The sequence below is a fragment of the Lactuca sativa genome, chromosome 8, assembly GCF_002870075.4.
Source record: "Lactuca sativa cultivar Salinas chromosome 8, Lsat_Salinas_v11, whole genome shotgun sequence".
Classification (NCBI taxonomy): Eukaryota; Viridiplantae; Streptophyta; class Magnoliopsida; order Asterales; family Asteraceae; genus Lactuca; species Lactuca sativa.
Window position 1 is genome coordinate 113,657,546 of NC_056630.2, and position 15,989 is coordinate 113,673,534.

At 31.1% G+C, this 15,989-nt stretch overlaps 1 protein-coding gene across 1 annotated transcript; it reads right to left on the minus strand.

The window, feature by feature from the left end:
- Positions 1-1,572: 1,572 nt before the first annotated feature.
- LOC111903666 (factor of DNA methylation 4) lies at positions 1,573-5,554 on the minus strand. The gene is made up of 7 exons (XM_023899421.3): positions 5,256-5,554; positions 3,239-4,278; positions 3,011-3,171; positions 2,826-2,894; positions 2,461-2,745; positions 2,142-2,351; positions 1,573-2,045 (listed from the first exon to the last, which is right to left on the minus strand). Exons 2-7 carry the CDS (start codon positions 4,272-4,274, stop codon positions 1,812-1,814), a joined length of 1,995 nt encoding a protein of 664 aa, XP_023755189.1. The 5' UTR covers positions 4,275-4,278; positions 5,256-5,554; the 3' UTR covers positions 1,573-1,811.
- Positions 5,555-15,989: the final 10,435 nt, after the last annotated feature.

Genomic DNA, 15,989 nt, shown 5'->3' on the forward strand with positions numbered 1-15,989 from the left:
GATTCGGACACAATTCTTCATGCCTATACTGATTCAGCTTACAACTCACTAACAGAGACTTCTCTGATGCTGACTAGGCTGGTTGCCCAGACGACCGTTGATCCACTAGGGGATATATGCTATCTACCTAAGTCCAACCTAGTATCATGGTCTGCTCAAAAACAAAAGAACATCTCTCGGTTGTCAACAAAGTCTGAATATAAGGCTCTAGCCGATACCGTTGTTGAACTCACAAGGCTCCAAACTCTACTACGTGAACTTCAAGTCCCTATTACGTCGGTTCCTACATTATGGTTTGATAATCTTGGTGCTACGTAACTTTAGTAATCATGTCTTTCATGCACATACAAAATATGTTGAAGTTGATTTTCACTTTGTCCAAAAAACGATGGCCCAACGGAAGCATTTAGTTTAGTAGTTTATATCTACTTATGATCAGATTGCTATGTGTTCACCAAGCCGTTGCCCTCACAACGGCTTCTCAAATTACAGTCCAAGCTAAAGATCGCTCTCCGGCCTTAGCTTGCGGGGGAATATGAGACAATTAAGTGTGATATGTGTTTAATTGTATTAGAGGGTTATGAGTGTAAATATATCTCATATATATACTCTTATTGTATACATAATTTACATAACATAATACAATATTACTTACGTAGTAATTGCCAAGCCTATTTGTGTGATACCATCAAAAATCAACTAAATGAATTGCCAACTTTGGAGACAAACCAATGTTAACACCACCCTTTAACTATTTGATAGGGGTGAGCAAAAACCGAACTGACTAAAGAAAAACCGACAAAACCGTAATAAACCGTAACCGAAAAACCGAAACCGATGCAAAAACCAATGGTGCGGATTTAATTTTTGCAAAAACCGAAGGTTAACGCTGCGGTGCAGTTTCTATCCTAAAAACCGGTCCACCAAAATCGAACCGCACCGCAAGCGTGTATAATAATAAATCAATTAATGTATATTATATACATGCTATTTAAAATAGTTATAAACGATAATATATTTATTATATGTTTATTTTGTGTTTGTATAAGACTATATGAGGTGCAAAAGAAATGTTCTAATGTTAGCCAAACGTACTAATTGATTACATGTAATAAGCTTGTAACAAATTAAGTCAAAATCAACCAACCTTCAATTATTAATTAGTTTGTGAGAGTGGTCACAAGTTGTATTTTAAGCGACTTACAGTTTTTGATTATGTAATTTTGTTTTGAGCTGAAAATAAATGTATTAAAAAAAACAGCACAATATAAGCTTATATGCACATGTTTTTCAGTTCTTACAGTTTTAAAAAACCGCACAAAAAAACATAAAAAAACTGCATCAAATTCTTAACACGGTTTAAAAACCGAAACCGCACCGATACAAACCGAAACCGCATTTAAAAACCGAAAAACCGAACCATTGCAAAACCTCACCCAACGGTTTTAAGAATGCAAAAACCGCACCATGCGGTTTGGTTTGGTCTGGTCTGAAAACCACACCAAACCGCACCATGCTCACCCCTACTATTTGACTAAATGTAGATAAAAGTTGTGTATCTGATATAATTACTAGGGTAACAAGTTTGCATGATAAACTTTTTTGCTCAAATATGAATATTCCCCATGTTTAAATAATGATAGTGAAACCATCAAAAATCAGATGACATCTCCTGCGTTTGTTTATACACTAATTCCATATTAACACTAACAGTCACTCAAAATGAAGCTACAAAATATGAATAATAAACAACCACCATCCATCCATCATCAATCATCAATCATTTTAGGTTTTTTAAACTCACATGCTCTTCAACCTCGTTTCTTCTGTTTGTATAATTTCCATTGTTTCAGCAGAAACTCTACACCTTCTTTCAATATCGCCTTTCTTTTCTCTTTGTTGTTCCAAAGCTCAGGCAACGGATATCTGCCACTTGGATTGTATTGATTAAGCTCTTTTAGAGCTGTCACAACCGCATTATATACGCCTTCATCACATTCAGCCTTCAGCCTCATAATCTTATCATCTTCTTCATCCAGTATTTCCTGTCACACCAATATAATAATAATAATAATAATAAGTTCAAAAAGATTCAATGAAATGATGTTTTATTTACATGTTGATTAAGTTGATAATCAGACCTTGCAATCATCTCCAATGGTGATGACCTTAAATGGGTGCCAGCTTGGATCCCTGAGATGATCCTCCCACATTGACAAAAACTTGACTGTATCCTCTCGACTCAAACAGCGTTTCTTAGCATCAACTATGAAAGGCTTTGCATCAAGATCCCCCATTCTCTTCACACCAATATGGGCTCTACCAGAACCACCACATATTTCATTCAAATCCTATTTCACACAAACAAAACATCAGGGATAATAAAAAAATAAAGGTAAATTACATAATTATAAATCAATAAACATGATTGATTATAAAGTTGGAAGAAAAGAAGCTGACAGAAATCAACTCTTTGCGAGCATCCTGTAATTCATCATTGCTTAGTCTTTCTTTGATTATCAGAGCTTGATTAAGCTCTTCCAAACCCTCATATTCCTCTTCTTTTTCTTTCAGATCTTTTTCAGTGGACTCCAATTTCTTCTTTGCTTCAGCATCCTCATCACTCATGTGCTTCATTACTTCCATGGCTCCTTTCAACTGTTTGATCTCCAGCTCCAACCGTTGCTTATCATCAAGCTTCTTTTGAAGATCAATAATCTTCTGGTGAAGTTTCTCTTTTTCTCTCTACATAAACAAACCACAAAAACATATGATCATCCTCAAACACTTATCGATTTTAAGATTAAAATTACTTTCTAATAAACCTTATGATCATCCCCCAATTTCAACATTCTCTCATCTGCTTTCTTCTGCTCCAAAATCGCCAATTCATTCTGCAAAATGTAAACACGAGACAGATCATGTAAAAGAAATAGAAAAGATTAACAGAAAAAAAAAAAAAAAAAAAAAAAAAAAAAAAAAAAAAAAACATATGATATGTAGTGAGTACCATTTTCTTCTCATTATCAAGCTTCTTTTGCTCACTTTCGTTTCTAGCTTCACGTGCTCTCAGTTCCTTTTCATGTTCTTCAAGCTGTAATTTGCTCTCTTCATGCTCAATGGAAATCTTTTTAAGCAGCTCATTCGCCTTCTTTCCCATCATCTCATGTGCTAATCAAGAACACAATCAGGAATCAAGAAAAAGATTCATCATAGCTTTTTTATACAAACACTATACCTTTATTGTATTCTTCAGCCATCATATTTAAGTCCTTCATCAACATTTCATTCTGCTTCCTAACAGAAGCCATATAATCATCTGTCCTACTTATTTCACTCTTGATTTCTTCACTTTGTTTCTCTGTCTCTTCCAACCTTTTATTCAATCCCATACGAAGCTTACAATCTTTTACTTCATCTTCTTTTTCAACTTGAGAAACAGCAGCCTTTAGGTCACCATGCTTTCTCAGATAATCACCAACAAGACCATTGGAGTTATAATCTTCATCTCTTGCAATCCAAGCATAGAGCTTATCATCTTTGCACTTGTTGTTATCATACCAATCTTTCCTTCCATGTTTCTCCACCTCAAAATCCTTCACAAACAATGTAGCATAACCAAATCCATCCATTTCTTTTGCAAATTCAACCACAGCAAATCCAGAGTGACCCCTCCTGTTCCATAGAGGATGAACTTTTGTAGGTTTGTATCCTTGATTTATCCACTCATCTTTTAGCTTTTTACCACTATCACCTGTATATCTACCATTTTTATACTGAACAGGGATGTTAGCAACCACACACATCCATGGCCAAACAATTGCCTCTTCCCTTGACATGTCATTCTTCTCCTCTAAATCAAAATTTTTCCTTTTACTCATTGATTTTGAATCATTGGCTTTAGCATCAAAGTCTTTCTCTAGAAACTCATCCAGTCCCTTATGATTCCCCTTTTCTTTCAAATTTGCACTAGTTGATTCTGGAGTCTTGATTTTAGTATCAAAATCTCTCTCTAGAAACTCCATCAATCCCATATGCTTGGCCTTTTCTTTATAAGTAGCACTTCTTGATTCACTTGCGATCCGTGATGCATGCCTACAGAGGTCCTCACTGTAAGTGTATTCTCTACTCTCACGACAATAAGGACATTTAAAAATCTTTTCTGAAAATTTGACTTTGACTTTTCCTTCTTTGAGGTCCTTGTAAGAGGTGTATATGTATTCACGGAATGCAGGATCATTATGGCTTAACTTTCCTCTTCGTTGAGTCATCATACACCTATATGGAAAAATACCAAACAAAACAATTATAAACACTATTCTAAAAGGAAATCCTCTGCCAAGATGTGAACCTCAAATCCTCAATAGATATTCAAATTCATTTTTGACTGACATTATATAAAATTATAAACATCACCAGAAAAACATCATGTATAAGATAGCAAGCTAATGCTTTACAAAAACAGCAAGAGATTAACAGAGACAATGACAATATGTAACTGACCATAAATTAATTGCCTTTGCTATAAATGAATGGATCAATTCTAAAGCAATAAAACTCAATAGAAAACAAGTAGGTAACCCTTTAAGGTCAAAAGAAGTTCAAATCAATGACAAAATGTATGCAAATACAGTTAGTTCTACTAACAATGATACACTCATCTACTTGTAGGATCTCGATATAAGAAGTTAATCAACCTATTTAGCAGGGTAATGTGTGATATACAAGTCAACACAAACAAAACAAGAACCAACAAGGATATAAAGGCATTAGCTACATTATCTTTAAAAAAATCAGTTGTTTTAGCAAAATAACAAGGGGAAATAGCCAACAAATTACCAATGTAAGTTTACAATCACTTACCCTCAATTTGCAGGGAGGGAAGAATAAGCATAAAGAGAAAAACAGAGGTTGGCATATAAATGACTTCATTATGATAGTGAGGTGAAACAGTGTATGATCCTTAAAACGAACATATCATAAAAGGAATTAATTTCATCTATTAATCTACCCCACACGCTGCTTTGCTGCGATTAAGCTTTATAAAAAAATAAAAAAGAAGTACAAAGATTATTAAAAACTGATCACATTTTAATCTGAGACTACAAATCATCGACAATATCCACCTATAAAAGTAATCGGAAGCATAAACGTATAAATTATAATCAACTCGGCTCCATGAACGACATAAAGTATACGATACTGTATAGCAGAGAAATTAACACAAACACAACACGATGATTGGAGTAGTATACCTGAGATATTCGACAAAGTTTGAAGTAGAAGGATTCAGAAAAGCAAACCAAAACCCTAAGTTAGAATCGTTTGGGTTTTTTATAGTAAGAATGCGGAAGTTAACGATCAACCGAGCAAACCTGTTGAAGAAATGGCAAAAGCAGGTTTTCGTGAGAGGAGATCAAAATAGGCAGAGTTTTTTATAGGCATACGTGATTGCGGAATTTTGAAGGAATTTGAAAGAGAACGAGGGAGTATAGTAGTATACATATGGATTTCAAAGAAGCATCACTGGGAAATGGGAAGTGGGATTGGTTTCTGTCTTTCTGTTGCGTTTTTCCCATAACTAGAAAAAGAAACGAGTACGACTTACACTTTTTGTTTTATGCGCCCCCAAAAAGTACGTTAATGGAATAAGATACAAAATTTGTTATTTCTAAATAATTTATATGTTACATATATAATTTGTATATGTAACTTTTGTGTAAATGGTTAATGATGTGCACATATTATATATACAGGAAAATGATTTAAAAAGGTAACGAAGTCTCAAAAATATACAAAAAAGACCATTGTTTTTTTTAGTACACAAAATACCATTTTATCGGCTATTGTAGGTTACCCAGTTTCCAAGTGTTCAAAAAATATCATTGTTGTTTTTTTAGTACAAAAAATATCATTAATGTTACTATTTGTACACAGAATACCAACGAAGTACACATATGTTCAACTAAAACATTGTGGTAACTAGGTACTTCAGGTAAATGAGAAAATGACTTAAAAGTGTAACGAAGTTGCAAAATGTTTAAAAAATATCACACTTTTTGTTAACTGTATTGTTGTCGGATTATATAGAACACAATTACCGGGGATTATGAACCGTCATATCAGTTCGCAACAATTGTGCAAATCTTTTTCATTCCTGTGGTAACAAGAGAAGTAAGTGGGTAATAACATTAGTTAAACATTCTTCCTTCCCGATCGCATTATATGACTCAAACCTAAAAGATATATACGTTATATAGATGCACATATTATACATCAATGTTAGCTGTTCATTAGTGTTGCGGCACAAGAGAGAAACAAAGGAGAAACGAGTGTGACGTTATGTCATGAGAATTCCTAAATATGGATTTAGATACAAACTGATTGAGTGATAGGATGAAAGATAGTACACAACTAGTGTGAACTGGTACGACGGTGGCTAATCTCCGATGACTATGTTCTATATAATTCGGAAACAACGAAGTTACCAAAAAGGTGCTCTGAAAAAACAACAATGGTTTTTTTTTTAACATTTTGGAAATTTCAATGGTATTTTTTATACTAAAAAAATAATAGTATTTTTTGAACAAATTTGAAACTTTGTTACCTTTTAAAGACATTTTTCTGTTACCTGCAGTAACAGGTTACCCACAAAACTTTATTTGAACACATGTATACTTTATTGGTATTTTGTGTATAAAAAATATATTTTAATGGTATTTTGTGTACTAAAAAAGAAACAAAGGTCTTTTTTGTACATTTTTGAAACTTCATTACCTTTTTAAGTCATTTTCCCATATATATATAAGATTACTCGTATAAACATTGTGAATATATATATATATATATATATATATATATATATATATATATATATATATATATATATATATATATATATATATATATATATAGACACAAGGAGACAACAAGCCATCTACAAGCATTATTTTCTAAATAAAATTACTTTTAAAATTAGGAAATCTATTAATGACAATTAAATCTCACCAAAAATAAAATTATTTTTAAAATTAGAAAATTTATTAATGACATCATTATTTGGTCAACCCCACCCCTCATTAGTCGTTTCTGTCGTTCTGGTTTGAAAATCACTAACACAAGCATTATTTTCTTTTTAATTTATTGCATGGAAGAAAATATGAAGATCAATGATGCTGGAAGATACATAAGAAAGATTCTCCCACTAATTTCAATGATACGTTCGTCTTCTTTCACAACGATTCAATCGATTCTCCCTTCTACAACCTCGAATCCAGATACAATTTATCTTCCTATGTCTCTATGCGCAAACAATTCATAATCTTATCTCTTTGATTCCTCCTTATGTAACCTCAAATCCCTTTCATCTTATGATCACAACCGCAAGCACTCATCTATTTCGTCTCTTTCCCTTTCTTCATATTTCTTGCGTTTCACCTTAGGGTTCTCCTTCTTCCAGTCAGTTATTTGTTTCTCCGCACAATGACTTATAATTGATTTTTTATGTTTCGATTTCTGGTGTTTATTTCTCAATTTTGATGAAAAAAACCTAATTTCTACACTTGCTTTCAGGAATTAAGGGAATCGTCGCTCCTTCTCCGCCTCCCTCTTTCTATCTGTTGCAGAAACTAGAAAGACAACATACACACACAGTTAATGCGTTCGACTTTTTGAATTATTCATAGGTTTGTTTTCTACACCACTCTAACCTCTTGCTTTGCATTCACTCAGTACCTCAAGAACATCTAACACCATCTTGCGAATACCATTTTTATGGTATCGGCGGATAAAGATAAACAAAAAGGGGAATAAAAAAAGAAGCCGATTTGCATCAGGTAGCAATTTAATCTTCAAATATGTTTTTTGCTAGATTTTTTTTGTTAGTGATGGAACAAGTAATATGATAGTTAAATATATCTTTTTTTTTGTATTTGCTTTTAATTGTAGAAAACGATAGAATAGACAAAGAAGTTGTCGTCAAAAGATATCAGGTGAGTTATTAGTTCCAGAGTTCAGATTGATTGAGTAGTTGGTAAAATAATATAAAAAAGTGGTCAACATTTATCTGTATGATCATAAAAAATAGACGTGGTCAAATAATTTTATAATTTTGCCTGTAAAATAAAATGGAACTTTTCTTTTGGAATAAAAAAGAGTATTTTGGGGCTTACAAAATAGAAAAACTCCCAAAATAAGACGCCCAACACTCAAATGAACACGCTCATTAAAAAAAATTAAAAAATATTTTTATTTTTTATTGAATTTTTAATATACTTTTCTTATTTTATGTAGATACCAACCGGTTTCTTTCATGATGATCCTCATCCTAGAAACCTTGCAATTGGGTTGGATGAATCATGAATCATTAATATACTATGATTTTGGTATGATGAGGGAGATTAAATCATTGACCAGAAAAATGTTGATAGATCTTTTCATGCAATTTATGAAAAAGTTGCAAAAAATGTATGAGTTTTCTTATTTATTTTCCTAATACTGTAAAACAGGAACACCATAACGTAGTTTTTTAGGTACTCGAATAGAATTTATATTTGGATTAAGATTGAAAAGTATTCTGTTATCATTACAGATTATGAACAATTTCATAAGTTTTGAAGCGCTTCAACCCATTGGAGACATGTCGTCAATATGTAAAAGTTAAGAGAAGAAGTGTGAGAAGAATATTTGAAGCTCTGGAGCATTTGAGGTTATTAGGTATGTATTGTATGCAGTTCTTTATTTTATATTCATATCCTTAAGTTGTTATTAGATGCTTAAGCTATTGAGACAAAAAAAATTGTAATGACCGTGCACTATCAAAATTTATCATCGGGAAGATGTGGGATTTTTATGTATAAAAGGTTGATTATCAAAACAGAATATATCCACTTCCAAGAATTTATAAAATTTATATATTTTTCAGTACAACCAACGAAAGAATGGCATTTTCCCACCAAGTTCCATTTAGCCTTCTGTCTTACTTTCTTAGATAATATATCATCGAGGTAATGGGATACAATCCCCTTCACTGGAATAAAAAACCAATTTTGGGACCTATACTTGGGAATCTTTGTAGTTATGTCATTCTTAAGATTCTTACATTTGAAGACCAAACGTGTTCTAACCTTATTCCATAATATGCATGCTTTCTAAAAATGCAATTCTTATCTGATTTATATGGTTGTATAACTTTGTATTTTTTAATTGAAGCAAGAATCGCACATGATGAGAGCTGAGGTATGTGTAAAAGGGATATGAAAGTGGATGTTATCCAGAAATGGATGTTGGAAAATCAATTTCATATCCTTCATTTGCATTAACCAATACATTTGCTTTCCAAGATCCAATATAGTTAATTCGAATGCATATGTTGTCAAAAAGGATCTCAGGTTTGGCTTATTTATTTATTTTTAATTTCCTTATAGGTAAATTGACATTTGTATAATTAAAATGATGTCTGTGTGAAGTAAGTATGAACAAAGAGCGTTTCTTTTTTTGTAGCCATCTAAAGTTTGGTAAATGACCCTTTTACACTTCTTTTTTATGGCGTTTTATTTTCATTTTTTTGTAAAATCTTTTAACTTTTGCATTATAGGAGTATTGATTATGGACTGCACATATATACGAATTATTCTAACTTCTTGACATCTCAATCTGAAGTCACCTCATTGGAATTCGACATTCAAAAAGATTTTTAACTTGTCACTAAAGGAATATCTCATCAGTGATTTTATCATGCTCTCCATAAGAAAATTAGTCATTCAAGTATACTCGGACGGTTGTATTTGATTACGGGTTGCACATCTACATTACTGGTTACTTATTATAGTTTCCAATTTCATTTTTGAAGAGTAGATTCATCCTATATTTAAGAACTGTTGAGTTTTATGCCAACTTATTAGTACACAAAACAAAGTTTTCATTGCAACAACTTTTTATTCTTTTATTTGTTCTTTTAGTGTATGATACAAAATTAGATGAGTTAGGCCAATGTCATGAGCTATCATTTTAGGGTTTTATACCAATTGTAGCCTTGTACTCCGAATTTTTTTCATACAACAAAATTATGTTGTTTTTCCTTTTATTTAATCCCAAAAAGAACTTAAATGAAAATGAAAAATGGCAGATAATTCAACTACAAAGCCAACTTATAACATTTCAGATTCTAGAGGTCATTTGACAATTTTCATATAGGTCGCACTTGTGTTCTCTAGGTTAAAGTTTTTTGCCAACTCAAGAAAAATGAGTATTTTGCCCCTTCATCAAAATTGACTTATATTTGAAGATATATATAAACTGATACTAATACCCTTAATAAATGTTATGATAAACACAGGACAGACAAACTCAAGGGTGTTGTGGTAACTTGAGTTAGAAATAGATTTACTTACAGGATTCTTGAAAAATCATTTATATTATTTGCTAATGTTCAATGATCGTCAACACCAGTCTTTGGTAACTTCATCACCTTAAAAAGTTGAACAATAATATCAGAGGGGAGAGGAGTGTAAACATCATATATGTCTGAAACTAAGAAAATCAACGGTTGCAGTAAAAAATGCAAAAGAGCTTGAAGGAATAATTCTTTTTGAAAGGTTAATTTTTAAAATAATAATAATAATAATAATAATAATAATAATAATAATAATAATAATAATAATAATAACTTGTTGCAATGAGTCAAATGTAATTCCCACAAGTGTTTGAGGACCCTCCTAAACTAATCATACTATTATTATTATTACAAATCAATAAAACGTTAACTCGAAGAAAATATAAAAAGTTGTAATTAAAAAAAAAAAAAAAAAAAAAAAAAAAAAAAAAAAACATGAACTTACTAGAAGATCATTAACAAATCGACTAATAGCACTAAAAGTTCCAAATGTAGCACCAATTTGTATTGAATTAATTGATACATCAACAAGAAAGAAAAAAGTCAGCTGACATTGATTCCTTAACCTACGAATAGTATAAATTAAAAAGATATAGTATTGAATGTACTCATATGTGACAAGGTCGTCCAACTAATAAAATAAAAAATGTTGTTTACAAAGAGGTCCTTCATCGATTATAGATATTCGGACATTTTATTGTTTTTTTCAATCTTACCAATAAAGCTAATTCTATTTATATTACCTTTTTTAACACTTATGTCAACTTTTTATACTTTTATATGTTCCTCTGCGTTTTACACGGGTCATAATCTAATTATATATAAAAAATTACTCGTGTAAACATTGTGAAAAATATATATATATATATATATATATATATATATATATATATATATATATATATATATATATATATATATATATATATATATATATATATATATATATATATATATATATATATATATATATATATATATATATAGACACAAGCAGCCAACAAGCCATCTACAAAAAAAACTATTGGCATTCCATGCGTATATTACAATGAAGCTTCTATGTTTTGATTTAAATATTAGGTATAATCCATTAGCATTTATTGGTGATATGCAATTCATTAAATTTAGGCTCTAAAATTAATAAATTATATTGGCATACCTTTTATTTTATTTTATAAGATAACAATAAGAAACGTTTCACTCAAAATAAGTATCAAAAAATCTTATATTTACTTAAGAATTATTATTCTTCTAACAATCGGTGAGTCAAAAAAATTTAATTACGTCTTAACAAGGAATTTTAACCAGATGGTTGATCTCAATTATTATCATAACTAATTCATTAAGCTGTTCTTCTGTCATTGTATGTAACACCAATCAAAATAGGTCAAAAATAATCACATGTGATTATATCAATCATGTAATGTGATTTTGTTAAACTAGTAATGTGATAAACTTACTATGTAATTCATGTTAAAGTATGAACTTTCATACATAATTTATGATACAACTCAAAGTATACGTCCATACTATTCCAAAAATATAGAAAACGTCTAAATCTGACTGCGCATGAAGAAGTTATGATAAACCGAACACTATAAATCTCTATAATAAGATGAATTTAAAATAGACTTAGAAGTAGCCATTGGAGTCTAAAAGAAAGTTGTAGTACTCAGAATTACCTACGCGTGCATATAAAGAACGTAAAAAACGGAGTTCGTATGCAAAAGTTATGACCTTCCGAAGACGCAACTGTCTTAGAGCATGACACGTGGCAGAAAACCCTAGCTGTCTGGATTCACGACGTGAACCTTAAATTCACGACGTGAAAGTAGTCCATGACACATTTCGGAGCTAGAAAAAACGTGCGAAGTCTACGGGAATGAGGTGTTCAGTCCTCACGACGTGAACATCAAAGACACGACGTGAAACTAGAATCGTGACACCTTCCGAAGCTAGGACACAAATGGCAAGTCTACGACATGACTCAGCTCAAATTCACGATGTGAACCTCAAGTTCACGACGTGAACTTGTCTTGGACAGCCTATAAATAGCAAGTTCGGCCTCCTCTCTCCTTACACCATTTCTTTTCTCTCCTTTGTCCTTTGCTGAAGCCATCTTGCATCCTGAGCCCGGTGATCGCGAACCGCTAAACGTTTTCAGTTAGATACTGTCAAAGCACGCTAGTAAAGTGAGTTTCACGAACCCACTTTTCAATATTTTCGGGTGAAAACGCATGCTAAATATTATATATATGTTAATATTATGTCTATATGATAGTATACTCGTATCGACATAGATAGTTATATTAACCGGGATATAGTTGTTTTGTATATAATATTTCTAAAATATACAAGTATCGTAAACTTGTTAGCATGGTATTGTTATAGAAGTATACTAATGTAGATCTTGAGTTATACTTGGGATCTATATATATGTTGTGTGCGATATAGTTCTAGAGTTATACTCGGAAGTTCTATATACTAATTACTAAGTATGTTGCTATTGTTGGTTTTATGTCAAGATAAAACCTATTATGTTATTAATATAACCCTGAAGGTATATTCAGGTGTTCTATATATACTTGTTTAGTATGTTGCTATTGTGGGTTTTATGTCAAGATAAAACCTGGTTTTTAATTCTCGTTATAGTTATTATACTGCCTAAGTATTATGAATATTAGGAGTAATGTTTAATGCATAGTCTAATAACTTAGGGTTTTAGACACAAATATGATTTTACTACTAGAACTAACGGAACTCGAAAAGTCTACATGAGTTATTGTATTCATCAACTAAGATTGGAAATCTTAGGGAAAATCCTCTGACCTGTAACCTCTAATCTCTTGTGAGCAAGGAAGTCGTGTATGAATAAGATACGAGTTGACAACCCCACTCGTGGTTGCTAGCTACAACCAAACTTGAGCGAGTGACGAACTGTCCTTTTAGTTGTTTATTGTTTCGACGTTGATGAAGCATGTGGAACTTATCTTAAGATGAAAAACTTGTAGCATCAAGCAGAGGTTTGAAACTAGTCATATAGTCGCAGTTACGGACTCATGGTAGCAAATTGTTAGAAACATTATACTTTGTCGTTATATAAGTATTAATGTTAAGTATAAGTTTCCCAAACACTTATACTATAGGTACAAGAAACCGGTAGGTATACTACTTGTATATTAAGTAGATAATTATACCTAACACACATACTCGTATAGAATTAAAATAGATTTATACATAGCGGTTTTCCTCATATAGAATTGAAATAGATTTATACGTAGCGGGTTTTACTCGTATATAATTGAAATAGATTTATACATAGTGGTTTTACTCGTATAGAAATGAAATAAGATTTATACATAGCAACTTTTGTTTGTATGGAATTACAAACACTTATAGTCATAGTATACGAGACTTATAGGTATATACTTATTTGGTAAGTAAACTTTTATACCTAGGATATATATATTAAACATCGGAGAGTTAAATGGATACTTTCAAAACTATATTTTTTGAACTTGGAAAATGTATTATTTTTATATGGAGTCAAAACTTGTGGAATCACCAACTTTATGTTGACGTATTTTAAATGCATGTGTTTTCGGGAGGTTGATAACTATGATATGAGAAATGACGTTACACTGCCCGGTGTTTCCGCCGACGGCCGGGGTGTGACATTGTAGAGTTTAAATAAACCATCAACAACTTTAATTTAGAAGAATATCCTTTTCCTGGCAAATATAACAGTAAGCAACAAAATTGTTAACAAAATTCAATATTTATTGAAGTGGGGAATATTTATATTGTTGTTTTTTCGTATGTTTTAATACTCGAATCATATATTTTTATATCTGATAAGACAAATTAAAATATGGAATTTTTAAATTATATCCGATAAGACAAATTAAAGTAAAGGAGTATCACAAATTTTTTAGGGTAACCTAATTTTTTTCCGGGGTACTTGGGTTTCCCCAGTTAGGTTTCGGTTTTAAACCCAAATCTTAATCGAATCCTTAGCAAACCTCAAGTCTTGTTATATAAACATGAAGTTGAAATATATTTTGATATTTGAATCGATGTGGGGCTCGAAGTAGATGTCAAATAAAACATGAGCATAACAGGTTTATATAATAGAAAAAAATAGCTGAATTTACATGTGTTTAGCAATGTGGGATAAAATAGCTGGGCAAATAAAACAAAAACAAACAAAGGATATGTAAGAAGTGAGAATTGATCTTGAGACCTTTGCTTCAATAAGTCAACGTTTTAGCCAGCAAACCAACTAGTTGTTTGTGTTTATAAGTAGAGGGATGTGTATATATAATATACTGATTTTTTTTAGGGATACGTAAACAAAAATTACACTACCGAAAAAAAAATTAGGGGTAGTTTTTACCCCAGGATCCCCTTGGATCCGCCCCTGAAGACGAAAGAGATCAAAGCAAATAAAAAAATTAAGATGTCACAAATGATTTTAGAAACTTTAAACGTGTTTGGTTCACGGATTTCAAAGGAATTTGAGGAATTGTAATGTAAATTCTAGTAAAAATTGTATTTAACCGACAAAATTAAAAGAATTTGAATGATCTAGATTTATCAAATTTTATGTCAGGGAATTTGTCATTCTTTGCCTAAAGGGAATGATTTTATATTTCATTTATTATGTTTTATTATAAAAATAAAAATATCCACTTACTTCCTCTTTATCTTAGTGATGATTATCAAAACATATCATGATTATCTCTCATACATCAATCGATAATATATCCATCCACTCATCTCACCGCACCCCATCCCCACACCTTCAACCCTACTCCATCCACATCCCTACCCTAACACCCACACCCAATTCACCCCACCCCTATCTAGCCCCCCATCCCCACCTCCACCACATCCCATTATAAGTGTAATCCTTTGGTTAGTTTACATTAATTTACACTGATTTAATAGCCTTTTACCAATAATGTTAGTAGAATGGATTGTTTCCAAAAACAAACACCAACATAAGGAGAAGTTGAACTTAGAGCATCTGGCATATACATGACCATTCTTGTAATTCTCTCCAAGGAAATAAATATAGTTTAAATTATTTTAGCATATTAAATTTATCTTACACATTGTGTATTATTATATTCACATATGTATTTCTTTTAAAATAGAAATATACCATCCTTAACTTCCTTTAAAATGAAATGAATAATAAATCACATCTGATTTATTTTTATTTATTCTTATTAAATATTATGAAACCAAAAAAACAAGTTATTATTCAGACATCGTAATTTGAAAAATCAATTATAACCATTAGTTAAAAAAACATATTTATATAATAGACAAATAAATAAAAATTAATTATTATTCAAAAAATTATTATTATTATTATTATAATAATTATTATCATCATTATTATTAAATAGACTGATAAATGAAATAATTTGTTATATATATCTCATTTAACCTTAAAACCAATGGAACATTTGATATATTCTTAAAAAGAAATAACCTAAAGTCAATTGAATACGTTTTAGGTAAAAACTACATATGAGTCTATTGGTTATATCATTTTTTGATCAATCTCAGTTAGATTAACATGAAT